Source organism: Amblyomma maculatum, chromosome 1 (genome assembly GCF_055883805.1).
Source record: "Amblyomma maculatum isolate TAMU_Amacu chromosome 1, ASM5588380v1, whole genome shotgun sequence".
Lineage (NCBI taxonomy): Eukaryota > Metazoa > Arthropoda > Arachnida > Ixodida > Ixodidae > Amblyomma > Amblyomma maculatum.
In genome coordinates this window covers 226,214,589-226,233,400 of record NC_139344.1, presented here as the reverse complement: position 1 = coordinate 226,233,400, position 18,812 = coordinate 226,214,589, and the positions used below count along the sequence as shown (strand labels likewise).

General features: G+C 43.4%; 1 protein-coding gene across 1 annotated transcript in view; it reads left to right on the top strand.

The window, feature by feature from the left end:
- The first annotated feature begins 5,731 nt into the window (after positions 1 to 5,731).
- The window catches only part of Ahcy (adenosylhomocysteinase), a 36,905-nt gene continuing 23,824 nt past the window's right edge, over positions 5,732 to 18,812 (top strand). Inside the window, exons 1-3 of the mRNA XM_084590440.1 lie at positions 5,732 to 5,964; positions 11,589 to 11,779; positions 14,121 to 14,249. Of these exons, the coding sequence (XP_084446566.1) occupies positions 5,934 to 5,964; positions 11,589 to 11,779; positions 14,121 to 14,249 (351 nt within the window). The 5' untranslated portion in view covers positions 5,732 to 5,933. The remainder of the gene's footprint in view (positions 5,965 to 11,588; positions 11,780 to 14,120; positions 14,250 to 18,812) is intronic.

The window sequence follows — 18,812 nt, the reverse complement described above, 5'->3', positions numbered from 1 at the left end:
GCCTAAAGTAGTAACATTTTTATATATTTTATATTCTCTCGCCTTCTTTCTTGTGTTTCAAGCGCGAAGGTGCCGTCGAAAGTAAATTAAAGGATAACCTTTTTTTTTATTTTTTGCTCGATAGATGAATGAAACAAAACTTTTTGAATCGGGAGTGCGCGATGCTAGAAACATGTTATGGGGACGCTCAAGCCTTTACTTTCTAATGAAGTCGTTCGCATTCAGAAAATAGAGTGGGGAGACTGTAGTTGGCGTACGTGCCTGTCGCAAGTGGTCAACTATTTTTGGCGTGCGAAGTCGAAAATCGCATGACAATCCGCGGTTTCCTGCTGTGTACTATGTAGTGCTTGTTTTGCTGTGCGGGCTGCATAATTCAGACGGCAATTGACGTACAACCTCTTATCAACAAACATGAACAACAAACATGAGTCGTACGGTAAAGCATACGCTACTAGGCAACGTTACTGGAACAAACTAGTTTCACAGCTCCCCGGCTCCCCACGGAGAGTGTGTCCCCGGTGGCCGTCGCGAGAACTATCGGCAGTCGACTTCCGCCATGAGTCACCGGGCGGGGGCGCGTCGTGCGATCTGTGGGCCGACTGGGGGTGAAAAGTAGTGTTAGCGCCCATAGGAATACATGGAACCGAACGATTTCAAAGCAGTTTTCTCATTTCACAGGGCACATATGAAGTCGTTACTTTGCACAGAGCAACCATGAACATCCAGAACAGATCGTAAAAGTATGAAATCTCATTACCGAGGCGAAGTATCTTTAAAACACCGCGAAACGTATGGGGGTGCGAGTTGAGAAGGCGACCCATAGAAATACATGTATAAACACAACTTACCGCAACATTTTGCTCGGTTCAGCAGCGTTGAACCCTTCTCATATTTTGCTGACGACCACCGACGTCATGTTGCATGACACACTAGATTCTCTTGCAAGTAATGCAAGTCTGACGACTTGCAGGACAGTTCACAGCACGATAAACTGACCGTGCACAGTTGCAGACGACCATGCACCACCGGCGCTGTCGCTAGCAGACGCTCCGGAGCTGGAGGCGGCAGCGGTGGGTATCGCCAGCTGCGCTGTCGTCTGCTGCAATGCGCGACTCTCGTTCGGTCCGTATTGTCGTACGGCGTTTGACTACTGCCTTTTAAATGTAATTCTGTCTAGGATACATCACTTGAGAGACAGTATTATCAAGCTATATGCGACATCTTATCAGCCTGTAAGCAAAACTGCGTGATTCGCTACACCCAGTTTGCCTTTTGGCGGTGTCTGGATTCATAAAACAGGTTATTCGGGGAGTTTTAAAAGTAGACTGCCTCCATAGTGAAGCGCCATACTTTATCACACACTTCCCAGGTGAAAATTTTGTGCTGGTTTCCTGCTGGGATCCTGCTGGTTCCAGCAGTGCTGGGTTATTAGCACATTCCCAGCAGCTGCTGGTTCCAGCAGCTGCTGGGAATGTGCTAATAACCCAGCACTGCTGGAACCAGTAGCTGCTGGGACCAGTAGCTGCTGGGACCAGCAGCCACTGGGACCAGCAGCCACTGGGACCAGCGGCTATTGGAACCATTGGCTGCTAGGTTTCAACCGAGGGCTGCATATAGTCAGAATTTGGGGGATTGGTTCTCTGGGGGCTTGTCAGCCTACGAGAATTTGGTGCAGCGACTGCCTTGGACTGCACAAAGAAAATAATGGCAACAGCAGAGGTTTCAGTCATGACTCATAGTTTAATTTTATTTTCCATGCCCGTATAAATTCTGCAATCTGCATGGACACATTTTCCCTTCGAGACTGTGGTACTGCAGCAGGTGTGCTCCAGCTCCAACTCGGATGGTGCCATGAAGGCAGCTGCATGAAAAAAAAACAGACCAGAAAAATATGCTACCAAAACCATGCTACTGCACATAAAATATGAATAATGGAAATTGAAAGCATCTACCCAAGAACCACATATTTGGTGCAAATCCACATGAGAACTGGTCAAGTGTGATGCAAACCACGTTTAGAGAAAATTTTCAATGAGCAGTGCTTCTCCTAATGTGTGGATGGCTAGCTTTTGCATGTGCCTGTGCAGACTGCACCAATGCCCACACGCACTCATGGTGTTTCATTCATTCAACCATGAGAACGCCACTCCTAGGAAAGTGTCTGCATTGCTTTAGGCAGATGCAACGTAACAACTGGTGTGGTATTACCAGAAAGGTTAGATGAAATGAGGGGCTCGTTATGTTACAATTTAAAGGAGCAAACAGTCTAGAAGTCCAAGGTAAACATTGGGGATAATTTTTCTTTTTAGGTTTGTTGTCCATGTTGACAAGAATGAGTGTTAAGATGATTTAGGGAGAAAGAATATTAAATGAAAAGTGGAAGGAAAAACAATGCCGCTTTTCATGCAATATTATTTCTCCCTAAATCATCATAAGACTCATTCTTGTTAATAAAAACAAACCTAAAAAAAAATTATCCCCAACGTTTACATTGGACTCGTAGACTGTTCGCTCCTTTAAATTAAATCAGAGAGGTTAGAGGTATACCCATTGCTAGCCAGACATGACTGTTTAGCGGCATATTCTTTTAACCTTGTTTGGTATGCCACTCGTCATACACCCATACCCTGCAAATGGATTGGCATGGAAAGACAGTCAAGTTAGTCTATTTGCAACGAACCGTATCGAATGTGTGTTAACTTGCACAGTGTGTTAACTTGCGATTAGACGTTCTTTGAATCCTTGGCTGTTCACCATTGTTCGTACAAAGCGAAAAACAATCGGGCGACAAAGATATTTTACTTGCCTAAAATAGCACCAATGATACTTCGGCAAAATGATATGGCCTATTTTAAACTAGGGACGACAAAATTACCAGCTCACTTACTAGTCAATTACTAGTCACTCGACTAGTAAGCAGCTCTCATCACTGCCGAACTGCGCTGGCAGTGGTGCGCGCTTGAGTCACTGTTCCCGCTTGCTTCACTGTTCTTTTCCTCCGTGCCTATAACAAGCTCTCGCCAATCCACTAGACGTTACAAAACGCGAGGACTACAAAAAAAAAAAGAAAAAAAGAAATGAGATGCACTTTTTTACTTACCAAACACACGCAGGTCCTAGGCCTTGCAGATGTCACATCACATTTCTCAGTCTTGACAGAAGTTGTCATACCACCTTGACCGGTTCAAACTTACGTAGATGTTTCAGATAAAATGCCTTAAATAATTCATACTGACGACGACGTTTAAATATTGTAAAACGCACAAAATACTCCTGCATTCGCAAACACGAGCCGGCACAGAACAGCTCACTACGTAAATGTCTAAACTTCGGAACGGCTTCTTTTGGCTTGTTGAGCTTCAACCGGAGACTGGTTACGATAGTGTCGTAAGCGCTGAAAATGCGCGTTTGTCAAACGTTACAAAAAAATACTCCTTAAATATTTCAAATTGTGCTAATATTACTATTTGTATACCATCTTACACGTAATTGTATTCGCTCTGCTTTGATCGTTGCACCAGATCGTTCGAAGGCGCGTCGTCTGCTACGCTAGCAGATGATGAAGGTGACAGCAGTAACAGCCTCGTGCATTACGCCGTGATAAACAAATTCGTAAAGATCAGATAACATTTTTTGCATCTTTGATGTTTGCAATAGCTCATAGCAGTATAACACTGCGGCTACCGGCCGAAAAAAAAAAAGCATAGCTTCTTTAAAAAGGTGTCTTTCGCAGCTACGGTGATATTTTGATCACGGAGCAGAAACATGGTGTAAAAACGGGTATATACTTTCCGTGCTACGTTTTTGTAGAATGAATGAGCTCGCGATAGGGTAATGCAACAAGTTCTCACGTGCGTAAATGAACTCCATTACATGCGTTTGTAAACTTAGGTGGGTTACTTGCTGGTTCCAGTAGCATATATTCCAGGAGGGAACCAGCAAAATTCTAAAACCAGCAACGAAAATCAGCAAGCATCCTGCTGGAACCAGCAAAGCCAGCAGGTTGCCTGTTGAGACCAGCAGACGCTCACTGCTGGAACCAGCACAGCCAGCAGGTCGCTTGCTGGGGCCAGTGGAAAACCAGCAGGCCGCCTGCTGGGACCAGTGGAAAACCAGCAAGCACCCTGCTGGAACCAGTACAACCAGCAAAAATCCAGCAGGCTACCTGCTGGTTCCAGCACAAACCAGCAGCTTCCAGCAAGAAACCAGCAGAAAATTTCCACCTGGGTTGTTCAAAGCGCTAGTCAACGTTTAACGACCGGCCACCACTTCTGATGCTCTGCGAAATGAGAAAAATGTTCCGGTAAGTTGTGTTTACATGTATTTCTACGGGTCGCCCTCCCAACTCGCACCCCCACGTGTTTTGTGGTATTTTAAAAATACTTCGCCTCGGAAATGAGATTTTATATTTTGATGATCTGTTGTAGGATGTCCTTAGTTGCTTTGTACCGAATAACGACATCACAGGTGCCCCGTGAAATTAGAAAACTGCTTTGGAATATTTCGATTCCATGTTATCCTATGGACGCTAACCCTATTTTTCACCCCCAATCGGCTGCGGCGCCGCGAGCGCCCCCTTAGTTTGTAAACACGGCGACATTTTTGTCAAATGATCTAGCCATAGCGCTATAGCTACACGCGGTGCAGAAGCATATGGAGCTGCCTGCATACATGCGCGTTGCCATTGCATTTGGCTACAGAACTGCAGGATCGAATCCCAGCCACGGCGGTCGCTTTTCGACGCAGGAAAAGCAAGGCGCCCGTGTGCTGTGCGATGTCAGTGCACGTTAAAGAACCACAGGTGGTCGAAATTTCCGGAGCCCTCCACTGTACGGCGTCTCTCATAGCTTGAGTCAGACGTTAAATCCCATAAACCAGACCAAATCGGTACGTTATGCTTTCCCATTATCCAGCTTTGGTTCATATAGCTCCATTCCTCTACGAAAGAGCATTTATGGTCTTGACATGGAATAAAACCTTTTTTTCCCTCTCACTGCGACGAATATCCTAGCGCATCTTCGCGTGGCTGCAAATAATCTCTCCTCCTATAACCGCTGCCATCACTGCTGCTTCAGTGCTTACCGAAAATGGTTGTTATTGTTGTTGTCAAATTAAATAACATACGGCACATCCCCATTTCCCTATAAACGGCGCGTGAAGCAAAGCCTTCCGTCAGAGCCCCGGGCCGTTCATTCATCTCCCCATCCCACTTCCATATACAGAATAACACACACACACACACACACACACACACACACACACACACACACACACACACACACACACACACACACACACACACACACACACACACACACACACACACACACACACACACACACACGCACGCACGCACGCACGCACGCACGCACGCACGCACATGCGCGCGCGCTAACATTCTTGTTTTCTGTTTTCAGCGGTACGTGCAGTGAAGGAATTATTTTTTTTACTCCACCTTGTCTTCCTCAAACTTGTAGTTTGCCATCTATCATTGAGAGAAACATGAATGTCGGGGGAACTCCGTTACTTGAAACCTCTAACTAGAGAAAGACATCTTTATTTAAATGAAATGCTCGCGTTCTGGAACCCCATGTCTATGCGGGGCCCCATGCATGGCTAAATGCATGTAACATTGTAACCATTATTAGCTATTATTAGCCGTCTTGTGGCGCCATCGTCAGTAGTGCGGAAGGAGCAGCTTTCCTGCTTGTGAGGGAAACTTTTCACTCACCACGCTAACCACGCCACCACGGTAGGGGAACGGAGGCAGAAGCACGTGAAAAGCAGAAAGGGGGTCTACACAGCTCCCGCGTTTTTTCCTTTGTATGCGCATTTGCGGCCGGTCTGCTCCAGCAGTATAAAAGTTCATTCGTCGCACGCATCCCGTACTCTTCGTCGGTGGCCGTTCGCCTGCTACAGTCTAAGCTCCCACGATGTCGGCAAGCAAGCCAGCGTACAAAATAGGTGAGCAAATTCGTGTATATAATTCGTTTTCGCCGGCGTCATGAAAGGCTGCTTTGGTGTAAATTTCATTCGGTTTCATTAGGTTCGCATTCTGAAAAGAGAGTAGGGAGACTGTAGTTGACGTGTGGCTGTCGCAAGCGGTCTACGATTTTTGGCGTGCGAAGTCGAAAATCGTATGAAAATCCGGTTTCCCACTGTGTACTATATGATGCTTGTTTTGCTGTGCAGGCTGCATAATTCAGACGGCAATTGAAAACCTCTTATCAACTAACATGAAATATTTCGTTATGCGCACAGAATCTGCATAACTTAACAGAGCACGAATTCATTGCCGAATACAAGTGAACGTCAGTAGTAGTAGTAGTCGAGCACGTGTTCGTTGCGAACGATGTTGCGGCCGGCGTTGGAGCACTGCGCAGCACGGTCGCGTGATTCGCGCGCAACTACGTTTTGGTCTTATGCGCTTGAATGAGGAAAACTGTGAAGGATTTGTATTTTGCTAACGGCACGACTAAATGCGTTTTGAAAAGTGCAGCTACTTTTTTTTTCCCAAAAAACTTTCTAATGCGCGCCAAATTTTCAATTTGGTTTGTGGGATTTGAAGGGCAGTAAAGAAGCGGGTCATTTTGTGGCAACATCTTTGCTAAACACGCAAGGAAATTAGTGTAATTTGTTGAGAGCCTGATCACTGCATTCGGATAAGTGCCTTCCTATCATAGCGAGATCCGCTATCAGAAATCCTGAGTTTGTTCAGTATAGTTTGATCAGTTATTAAGCGTTTAGGTTGGACAGCATGCGTCGCACAGGGATTTCGAATGAGTCCGTGCTGCCCCCCCCCCCCCCCCCCCCCCCCCCCCCCTCCATCAGCAGGTGTCTAGACGAGATAATAGCTTTCAAGTACTTGCTGTCCGGAGGACGCAAGAGGGCTTCAAATGGATGATAATGTTTTTTTTTTTTTTTTTCGTTTTTGGCGAGACCTGAGATTATTCCACCCGTCAATTCAATTGTTTGCTCTACGAGCTTCGTAGCAATGTCAGCGTTAACCAGGTGGATCTTGGATATGTGGGCCGGATAGCGAACTGCTGTTGAGAATTTTTCTGTGGTCATGTGATTCAGTCCGGCTTGGATTATGAGATAGGTGTGTATGCAGGGTGTGCACGCGCGTTTGCGGGAGGGAGTGAGGGGCTTCAGCTTCCGTTTGGAAAATGGGCACTGCGGTAGTTTCCCCGAGTACAAAAAGACAAGCAAACCGAAAACGTGTCTAGCTCAGTTAACCATGAAAGGCAGTAGTCAGTGGGAAAATCCATTGGCTTCTTTGCTACTGCCTAAAATGGGTAATCTTATCAGGGCAGTTTCTGTTGTTGGTTTCTCGGTTTGTTATTCGAGAAACAAGAATGGCAGCAATGCTAGAAAGTGGACTGAGAAGACAGGATGTGTGCCTACATCTAGCTGTCTTATTTTTCTGGCTGCATTTCATGTTCTTAAAACAATGTCTTAAATAAAAAGCTAATTGATGTTGCTTTTCATCTCAATCGAAGACATGATATACCCTACAGCAGCCTTGCCAGTGTTGAAGAGCCTTGACAGTTGAAGTTTAAACATCTAACCCGTGAAATTAATAATATGTGGTAAATGCAAACATAGTTTATTATTTGATAACATGCTAACCATAATATGGAAAAATCAATATTTAATATCCTGTAATCAGGCTTGTAAGGTTTATTGTATGCACTTCTGAAAGGAAATTTAAGCATAGTTATTACTCTGTGATTCATTTAACAAGGTCAGTGTGTTGCACTTTAATAAGAGCTTCAGCATTTTCAAATTTGTGTTTTTGTTCGTTTTTTCAAAGAGACACATCGAACAGAATGCCCTGTGCATTTTTTTTTTTCCAGTCAGCGGATGTGTGTGACGAGGCAAAGCATTCTGCAAAAGTGCAGTTGCCACGTGGAGACTGCACATCCGTTCATACGCTTTTTTGGGGTAGAAGTCCTTACCCAGGAAATGCATCCTATTCTGCTTTTATTATTTTTTTTTTATTTTTATGGCTTTCAACAGTTGTTAGGCTGCACCTAGGGGCATGTTCAGGCTGAACTGTGCGATTGCAGATGAGTGTACAATGCTCTGGCAGTTCCGTTCCAGCTGCATTTGAGACACCCATCAAGGAAATAAAGGAAATATTTTTATGCTGCTTTTCCCTTTAGTCTCCAATTCCCACTTGTATGAAAGCCAACTTGTATTGGCAGCTTGAACTGAAGTTTGTGGCTTAATTTTTTAAGGCAAGAATCATGAGATGTTAATTAGTATATCACACAGTGACTTCTCTGACTTGTCTACTTGTTGCTTATTTTGTGTAATGAAATTGCTGTTCCTTATTATTTTGCTCTTAAGCAATTATCTAGAAATAGTGCTTGTAGCTTTGCAAGGTTTTGGTCCCACCTTACTGAATCGTTTTTTTGTGTGTGCTGCTGATTTAGAAAAAAGATGGAGGTCTAAAAGAAAAAAAAAATATGCTTCATGTTTTCTTTGCAGTTGTGCTGGCTGTGCTTTGGTTCAACGAGAATATTTTCCAAAAGTGGTATTCGAGAAGAGCAACTGGAAAATGGGCAGGCTAGCTTTAATGCAGATATCATTTTAATTGTTATATGGGCTTTACTACAGTTCTGCACTTCAACAGTCTGGTCTGACATAACAGTGTGACATCTGTACATGTTCTGTTGTTTTTTAGTGAATTGAAGCCCAAGCATGGAATGTTTCATATCCGCTGCTTTCTTTTCTCTTACTGATGTACTGGAAATCTATTATCCCTAGAGCAGGTGCTGGTTCAGACAGTGAGCTGCACTTTAATAGCCCGAGCACAGCAGTGTTTGGAAAGACTCATTCTGTGTTTGCGACGGGTGTATACGAGAAAATAGCTTTTCCACATTTTGCTCTTCATAGTGTGTCCCTATCAGGACCTGATGTTTGGCTTTATTTTTATTTCTTGGAGCTGAACGAGAACAGCATGTGTTCTCATTTCTCATATATTTTTCTTTGTTTAGTTGCTTTTTATTCTGCTTGGTGCACTGTCCTCTCATTTTGCTGTGCAATTTCCTCTTGCTCCAACATACTGGCTGGCGACCAACAATACCTCGTTTTCGTGCTGTGCATGCATCTCGGACCAGCTGCACTTTTTCCCAGGATGTCTGATTACATGTCAGTTTCCTTCAATTTCATTGCACGGCATAGCTCAGCAATAGCTTCACTTTTTTGTGAAGCTATTGCTTGTGTGAGATATACCAACTCTCTACAAAACTCCTAATGCCAGCTTCTCTGCACAATGTTGGGTGTGGTACTGGAGCTATACATATTATCACGGTAATACCATGCACTTTTCCTGCACACTCTGCCCCGTGTTGCTGTGTCAGCAAACAAATGTAGGGAAATGGAAATGAGGGACTTGCTATGGGATGGCACGATGAAGGGAGCCAATAGCCACCAACGCCAAGAAGAGCATAGGGGAGTTTTTTTCCGTGGTATTGATCGAAGTGAAGTAATAATGTAATCATGGAGGTAATTGATTTGACACAAAGAAAAAATAGCCACATGACACTGGTGGGATCTGAACCAGTGATCATGGGCTGAGCACAGCTCTGTCAAGCCATTACTTCACAGGTGCAGTACTCCTAGGCTCATTGTAATTGTGAAGGAAGGGTGAATGTAGCAGTGCCAAGTACTCTTCAGTGCTGCACCCAACTTTTACCGTTAGAATGGCCTGCCTCACCATGTTGGAGAGGGCCTTGCTTTGCAGGAAAGGTGACTTACGTGGTTCTTGCAAAAGGGTCTATAATATGGACAGCAAGAACTTCTGAAACGTGCAGAATACTAAGCATTACAGTATAGGAACCACGTGATAAACTAAGCATATCATGATGTTTCTTGCAGCTTTATAATTAGCATAGTTTTGCTCATTCAAGCATGGTTTGTATACAACAACTTTGGGAGTGGGCAGTCAGGACACTTGGTGGTAATACTCAGGTAATTTTAAGAAATTCATGTGCGACCATTAATCTGTGTACTAAACATTTTCTAGCTTTGTGGCCTTTTTAATTCATTTATATAGAACACACCAGTAGTGTGAATTTCTTAATACTATGCTTCAATTTTAATTCTGCACCAATATTTTCCATTTACTCAATGGCAACATTCAAAGCAATGTTTCTTTGGCTGTGCTGTCATATATAGTTGTCCAAGTTGTTGTATTAGGCTTGGCGTAAGTGCACTGTAAGGTAGGTCTGTAGAGGGTGACTATATTGTTTTTTTCGTTTCATTTACCTCTAAACATTGAGGCAGTCTTTGCTGGAACTGAGTCATACTTTTGTTGCATTGCAAATGGAAAAAGTTTGTAGCTTTACTACCATATTTGCCAAGCATAGCCAGGCAACGGGGTTTGTTTTGTAAGCTGGGTAAGGTAAGGAGGATCTTTATTCTCGACTTTCAACTCCTTTCGGACTTTGGGGTGATGCAAGGGCTGCACTGTATGACTGAGAAGCAAACTTTCATGCCTGGCTGCCTTTGGCTAAGACAGCACATGTCATATTCGTGCGAAAGCACTCATGCAGAGGCCAGAGACAAGCAACAATCTTGTCAATGGTTGTTATGTCTGACCTAATTGGCCCGCCAGATCACGATGTCATAATCCACATGTCCTGGCACGGGTAATTCAGACATTGCTTTCATATGGTATCGTTGGTGTAACCAGGTTAATCCCTGGTTAAGTTTATTGTAAAAGCACTAATTCACATGGCCAAACCCAACCAAGAATTTTGTGGTTTGCATATGCCGAGTTCGGACGAAAACAAAACCAACGAAGCAAAGCAGATTCAAACTTTTGAAATTTCTCGTGGGAAGAGAGAACCCTGTAGCTATAGCTGCTGCCATTTGCCCTGCATACAGATAGCAACACTGTAGCACTGTTCATTGCACCTCGGCATATCCAACTTCCATCCGTGCGCAGAAGCTTTCACATGTGTTACCATCTTTTATTTATTTTTGATATGGCTTGTCTAGATGGCATGTTCAGTGAATGCTTAGCAGATTGATTAGTTAAATTTCTTTTTTGTTTAATATTTCCAAATTTTATTACACTAGAAACTTTTCAATATGAGCATTCAGGCAGTTTATTTAGGGAATGCAGTACATTCATGTGACAATTGCACATTTGATTGTGTTTCTAATACTTTAGTTGGAAAACATGACATGTGCATATTAATTGTCCTTTTATCTGGTTAGTTGCTAGCCTCTTAAGTAGCTTTTTTTCTGGGAACAATTTTAGCAGTTAAGCTTTTACTTAAAACAGTTAAGCTGTTTAACATTTCCTTTAATAGAAGGCGAAGTATTTGGAAATGTTGTGTTTATTGAACCTAGGAACAGCTGTAAACTCTTGTCCTGTTATGGAAGAAGGGAGAATGCTTTGAGCTAGCATTGAGCAATCAAGAAGAGCCAAAAAATGAGCAGTCAAGAAGAGCCAAAAGACGAGGGGGAGCAAGACAAGCAGTAGAGAGTTTATTTCTCCTCCCCCTCATTAAAAGAAGAAAGGAAGGGAAGCAGTAACAAAAGTTTCCTCTTTTTTTTTTTTTTTGCAGCTGACATCAAGTTGGCTGATTTTGGTCGCAAAGAAATCATCATAGCTGAAAATGAAATGCCTGGACTGATGACACTGCGCCGCAAATATGGCCCTTCAAAGCCACTGAAGGGTGCTCGAATTGCTGGCTGCCTTCATATGACCATTCAGACAGCAGTGCTCATTGAGACTTTGCTTGAGCTTGGAGCTGAGGTAAGTGTTTCAAGGACAGTCAGCGTGCCCATGTTTTCGCCATGCACCAATGCACTCGTGCAACTGCTGTGAAATTTTTTTAATAACTTGTGTTGACTATCTCTTGAGGCAATGGAAGACTGGGATGAAATAACTTTTCGACAGTCTTTGCAGATTGTGTGCACTTGTATTTCATTTCAGTATCTGCATCTGAATTTGGATTACCTTCCCAGAGTGGAAGTTGGCAAAGGCAGTGCACTTCAGTGTGAAATACCATTTTCAAAATGCTCTGGCAGGAAACCTATACATAAGCGGTTGTTCCAGTTCTGCTTAATTTTTCTATATTTCCTTTGTTAATTTGATTTCACCTCTTACCACCGCTATTCCTTCTATCTCTACTGGCTGCAGGCCAGGTGTCTTAGAAATAAAGAGCAATTGCTGTAGCTGACATGCAACTTTTGTATTAACGCGAGAGCGTGTTAAAGGTTCAGTTCACCGAAACTCCGGTGTTGGCGTTGCGAGCGAAAAATCACACGAGCATGGCGCTGGCAGGCAGCAGCTGGCGGCTGACGTGGCCGCACACTGACTGGACTTGGAGATGCCCGACGTTACTTTTGGCAGGAGCTGCTAACTTAGGCTTCTCCTTTCTTATGGGAGGGTGATATCTGAATCTATCTGCAAGGACCGTTGCATCCATCTTACCCTTCGGCCACACAGGCACATTCATAGGCTTGGTGAAAGTGGGGCTTCATATGTGGACTGGTAGCCTACACTATCACATCGTAAATGTCCCCTGTAATTTTTTGTTAAAAAATAATCACTTCTACCATGTCTTAGCACATTGCTTGACAGGAGAGTGTTGTTGAGCTGTTTTATATGAAATATACAAATTTGACAAACAACATTCACTTTAAATTGTCCACAACCTTTGTTGATCTTATTTTAAAACTTCAGTGTTGAAGTTCATTAAGAAATGGTGCTGTGTGACATGTCACAACTTGAAGTGGCACCGAGTGCAACTCCATTAATTTATTTTTATTGATAGTAAAGATTTATTCTCTGGCTCTTTTGGACTGTGTTGATGTTTGTCTAGCTGTGTAGCTGTGAAAAACATTTATTGCCGAGAAAATTTCATTAATATGTTTTCGCACCATCCGATTCAAACTCCTGTTTTCAAATTGAGGACTGGGTGTTTGGAAATGAACAGCTAGCCACTGGAGTTCACAGGGAAAATACTGTTAATGCATCACAGTTTGCTTGCGAAAACAGCCAATGAAGACATCTATTTCATTTTGTTTTTGCCTATCTAGCATGTCAAAGCTTTGTTCTCAGTGAAAAAGACGTCTCTGGTCATTGGAATATAGTTGTCTGTACAGGCTAACTGCAATTCGTCCTCAATGTCTAAGATGCTGTTTCTCACTTGTCAGACAGTCCTAAGGGACTGCAGTCTCTTTTGCGACTGTTGGTATGTACAGGTCTGAATTCGAGTTCAGCTTCACTGCAACCTAAAGTTGTGTCCGATGATAGCTTTTAAAGGCTCACTGTCCACCCTCCGGTCGAAAATATTTTTTCCCCGATGACTGTGAGACTTCGCCCCCAGAACGCAAGGCCGCAAAATGTTTTCGAAAAGAGTAACTAATAACGCAGTTACAGCCACCGCAATCATATGATTTTGTCGTGTTTCTCTCCTCCCGTTCCCTCGCGAAGGTTTTTCACTTTCCTGCTCAGTCGTCTAGCCTCCGCAAGGCAAATTCCCCTTCCTCCTCCGCGTTTGGCGGGAGTTGGGGCGTGGCACTCCACGTGCGCGAAAAAAAGAAAAAAACGGGCGAGGGAGTGCGCGCCGCTGGATTCAGTCCGGCTGTGGCGAGGGAAAAGTGCGCATCTAGCAGTAGACACCCATCCTTCACGCTCAGACAGCGAGACGGACCAAAGGACGTCTTGTTCGACAAATACGTCATAGCTGCAGCTCGACGGGCCAACACAGGGAACGGGGAAACTGGTTTCCCTAAGGAGAGCGTGAGAAAGCTTTGATTTGTATTTTCGTTGCTTTTGCGGCGCGCGTGTCACTATAGCATTTCGCACGACTATCTCCGGTACATGATAGAAGCATTGAGCTCCTTTGCTTAAAACGTCATACGCTGGACAGTGGCCCTTTAAGTGTTGTCGTCTTGGGGAAGAAAGCAGTAGGGATATAGAGTATTTTGCAAGGCTGCTTCATGTCGGGCATGCTCTTTGAGAAGTGGACAAACAAAGGTTAATTTGGCTGCCTCTCAGTGCTCGAGCTAGTTAATTAGGTGGAAGCTGTCTGTTGCACCTTGCTTCAATTGTTTAGTGTTGTTTCATTTTGTTCATTTCTGTTCAGGTTCAGTGGTCAAGCTGCAACATTTTTTCCACTCAAGACCATGCTGCAGCAGCTATGGCTAAGCGTGGTGTTGCTGTATATGCCTGGAAAGGGGAAACTGAGGAAGAGTACATCTGGTGCATTGAACAGGTAAGCAGTGCATCTAGTAAACTTTCAGTCTTCTTTGCTCTGCCTCGGACGTCTGCTGTCACGTGTGATCCGCTGCCATCTTGTGGCCAGACATATGTGAGGCACACACTGTGCATGTAGAACCAGGGTGATGCAGGAGGAGAATTCAGTCTTATTACCTTATTAAGCAGCTTACATGTTTTTTTGGAGGATCATAGCTTCGTAATAAGAACCATAAAAACGTTTCTTAGTGCAAAACATCATTCGCTAGCACATCATTTTATTGTAAAGGTGTTGTTGCTGCCTGCATTCTTGGATTTCGCCAAGGTCGTTGTGAACTCCAAATGGCTGCTGGAAAAAAAGAAAAAAGCCGTTAGTGGTTTTCAAATTCAGACTGAGGCAGAGAGGTCAGCTCCACTGCCTTTAGACCACTGTGTCATCTTGGTAGCTGGTTTCTTCATGTGCCAGTCTTTCACATTGCGCTTTGTATGTTGTAGTCTTCATAAAGTGCGCTTCAATTCCTCACCTAGCCATTCATTTCGGTCCCACCAGGTGGTGCAGCAGTTAGGGCGCTCGACTACTGTGGCCAAGGATACAGGATTGAATCCTGGTAGCGGCGGCCATTTTTCGATGTAGGCGAAAAGCTAGGCGCCTTTGTGCTGTGCGATCGAAAGATGATCGAAATTTCCAGAGCCCTCCACTACAGCATTTCTCATAGCCTGAGTCGCTTTGGGACTTTAAACCTCATAAACCAAAACCATTCACTTCGTGGTTGCTGTGCTGCTGCTGCTACAGTAGAACCCCTCTATAGTAAAATCACTTCGACTGGACTGGCAAAAATCTTTAACAGGGTTTTACTGTATCAGTTGTAGTGATGACATGACCCTGCATGTTTTATGTTACGAGTGGCTACCTACTGAGACTGTTTATGAAACATCCTACTACTGAGACTGTTACCTGAGACTGTTACTACTGAGGTTACCTACTGAGACTGTTGGTTTATGAAAGAAACATCCTTCTCTTATCACGTCCTTATATGACTTTCTCTTATTTTTTTCTAATTTATCAGATTTTTTTTTTATTATCAGGTGTTTGATTTCATTTACACCTTGTGGAATTACCGTTTTATTTTCTCAGCATGAACACAGCATGGCTGAGTACAATGCGACTTTCATTTCATGTGAAAAACCGCATCTTTTCATGAGCATTGTCCTCCACTGTCTCGGTGTCATTTAAAAGGAAATAATAGTAGGGATATGCACGTGACACAATCAGGCGCGTGAGAACCACACACACACCGTGCCATTGCACCTCCACTTCTTGGCACTGCTACCTCATGCTTTGCGCTGTCCAACACTGCGAATGTTTGACTGTTTCTCCCTTTTCCTCCTCTTCACACTGCACTTTGACACCCTTCAATTTTCTCAGTCACTGCGTTGCGTCCCCGTCCCAGCCTTCGCCCCTCTTGCGTGCTCCATGCTTTGCCTCACGGCTCCACGACCCTCTCAAAGCTGGCTTCTTCTCAAAGCTCATGAGCCTGATGGTTAAGCCATCTAAAAAAAAGAAAGCATTGTTATATTGTCATTTGCTTTTCTCCAAAAAATTTGCCTCTCGATCCTAGGCTGCATGTGTGCTGCAATGTCATTTCATGGGAAGTACATTGGTGTGGCAAGACGCACTTTACCATATCCAGGTTTCATTAAAAATGCCTTTACTGCACACAGTACTATAAATAGTTCTCTGTAAACTGTACTGTTTTCTGTTTGCAGAAAAAAATGTATGTATAAGGTCTGTGGAAGACAAACTGGGACTGCAGTTTCACTTTACAATATCCGGGTTTGCTATAATGGCGTTCTACTGTAGTAGTAGTTTTGTTGGCAACAGTATTGTGAGAGAAGTAGACGATAAACAAAGCAAGACTTAGCTAAGCATGGCAAGATGTGGCAAAGCAAAATCTATACAAAACGCAACTTACATCCCTGTTACATGCCCATTTGTGAAAGCTGTTGAGTTGAAAACCTTCAAGCTTCTCAATTGTGATTGAACTCTAAGGAGTTGTGCAACTGCTGCTCAATCGCTGTCGAGAGATTCTATGATCTCTCACCAGGGTGTTGTGGCACTACTGTAGTCCCCACCTAATTTGCAGGCAAACACGTCACTGCAGGAAGTATGCCATTAGCATGGGTGCACCATCTTCATAGTCCTGGGCTGCAGAGAAGTTCATCTATTAGCATATTTCGTTATCAAATTATCTATATGCAAACTGTCTTGTGATCCCTTTCCAGATCGACATATCTGCGAACGACTGTATTGGTGCACTAGCACTACATCCTGCATTTATCGATGTTTGTTTTTCCGGTAGTTGGCAGAACCTACACTCTCAGATTTCGCTGATGTTTGTCCTGTCCTTGGCCTCTGGCAGGTGGTAGTTGGCAGACATCAGTTGGGGCTAAAGTAAACGAAGCAACCGAAATAAAACATTCTGCCTGTGATTTGGTTTTGACCCCATGGTGGTGCAAACAAACCAACTTGGCATGTCATGTTTGCATCAACTTTCATCTGTTCATAGTGGATATCAAACACACCTCAATCACATTGCCCTTTTGAGGTGCATTTAGCGGCCCCAAAATTTTATAGTGTGTGACCTTAATTATGGCCACCATTTCACAGATTTTACAAATCTTTTGCCCCGCCGGGGTGGCGCAGTGGTTACGGCGCTTGACTACTGTTCCCAAGGATGCAGGATCGAATCCTGGCCTCGGCAGCCGCTTTTTGATGGAGGCAAAAAGCAAGGCGCCCGTGTGCTGTGCGATGTCGGTGCACGTTAAAGAACCCCGGATGGTCGAAATTTCTGGAGTTCTCCACTACGGCGTTTCTCATAGCCTGAGTTGCTTTGGGACGTTAAACCCCCACAAACCAAACCAAATCTTTGTCCGACGTCTGCTTGAACTTGAAAACCAACCCTCGAACTGAAATAGAGTAAAAACCAAACAAAATGCTAGCGCACCCAGTTTGCTTTTGGCCTAGCCACACTAAAGCACCTGTCATTTTTTAACATTTCAGGGCCTGTATGAACCTCTTCTTCACGATGACACTGGCATAGGGCTGTAATACTATTAAATGCATAACCAGGAAAGTTTTCTTAGGCTGCGGCTATAATAGTGCACTTCCAACTAGTGCAAGCTAGGAGTAGAAGTTATGCCATCGGCTAGCATGGATGTGCTGTTCCTCTCTGCATTGTGCATGGGTCAGTGTGTCCAGTAGCGTACTACCAGCTTTGGTGCAGACCTTTGGGCAGACTCACTTAGCCACTTTTCTTTTATAATTTCACTGAGGCCATGAAATGCCTTGCAGTTGCATAGTGGAAGCTTTGGTGCCATTAGTGGTCTGTGTGAAACAGTGCTTCACCAATGCTAGAAGTTGTGGGAAGCATTGCCTTCATGCTCTGCTTGACCAGTTTTGTCTAAACTTTTTATTCTTTGTGTTACTTATTTTATTCTTTATTTTGGCAAAGCTTCTGCAACAACTTTTATGAGACTTCTTGCTTGAGAATCTTTTCAGTCAGCTACATAAACTGATGAAAAACCCATAAATATCAATTTAACCAAAAGAACACCAGATAATTAGAAGGAATTCATTTTAAATCTGAGGTAGGGTTGTTTGTAATCCCAGTTTGAAAAACTGCATGTGGTATACTATTTTTTTGCTGAACTCACTGTGCAGTGTAGCACGTTTATGAACTTTGTTCGATATTGTCCAAAATAACCTGTAACAGTGTTAAGCTCTTGCTGGTGTGAGAAAAGTCACATTGGCATCATATGTTGTCACTGAGGGCAGATTGAAGTATTCTATCTACATATGTGCTACTTTTACTGAAAACATAGCTTTTATTAACTAGAAAAGTCGAGAAATAAAATGTTTTACTTTCACTGGCCGATTTCACAAACTGCTGTGCATCAAGTTGGTGTGAATCAAACGTATGGAAAAAAAAATGCAATCCAGTGAAGTGCACATTGCTGTCCACTTCAAAACAGTGAACACTGAGTCCTTTTCAGTGTCGATGTTGCAAGTTTGTACCAAAAAAATTGGTGAATCCAATTTTCTTTCCAACAAATGCATCTTCTGCTGTCGGACAAACGGCACACCCAGGAAGAGCCACAGGGTCTATTTTTTCTTGAAACAAAAATTGGATGGAGTTGTTCTCAATGCCCCATTGCCTTGTATCAAGTGCAATCCTTTTGTCCTGGTGCCACGTTTCCTTACTTTGAAGAGGGAACTTTGAGCCTAATAGCACGGAAATGTCGTATAACATGCTGGTAATAGATACACATACATGTATGCAATCTATATCAGTGTTTTGTACAGGTGGCATGGTAGTTCCCTTTGATTTTTTGCTATTTTTTTTTTTAAATTGAATTCCTGGTCGTGCATATCAGTGGCAGATCTGTATTGCTTGATATTAACTTCCAGAAATTGTGAAACTTTTCTGTCTGCATACCACATTATTTAGATGGTGCTTAGTCAAGGGACAGCTACTTTTTAAAAGATTCAATAAACGTGTGATACGAAAGGAAAGGTTGAGTA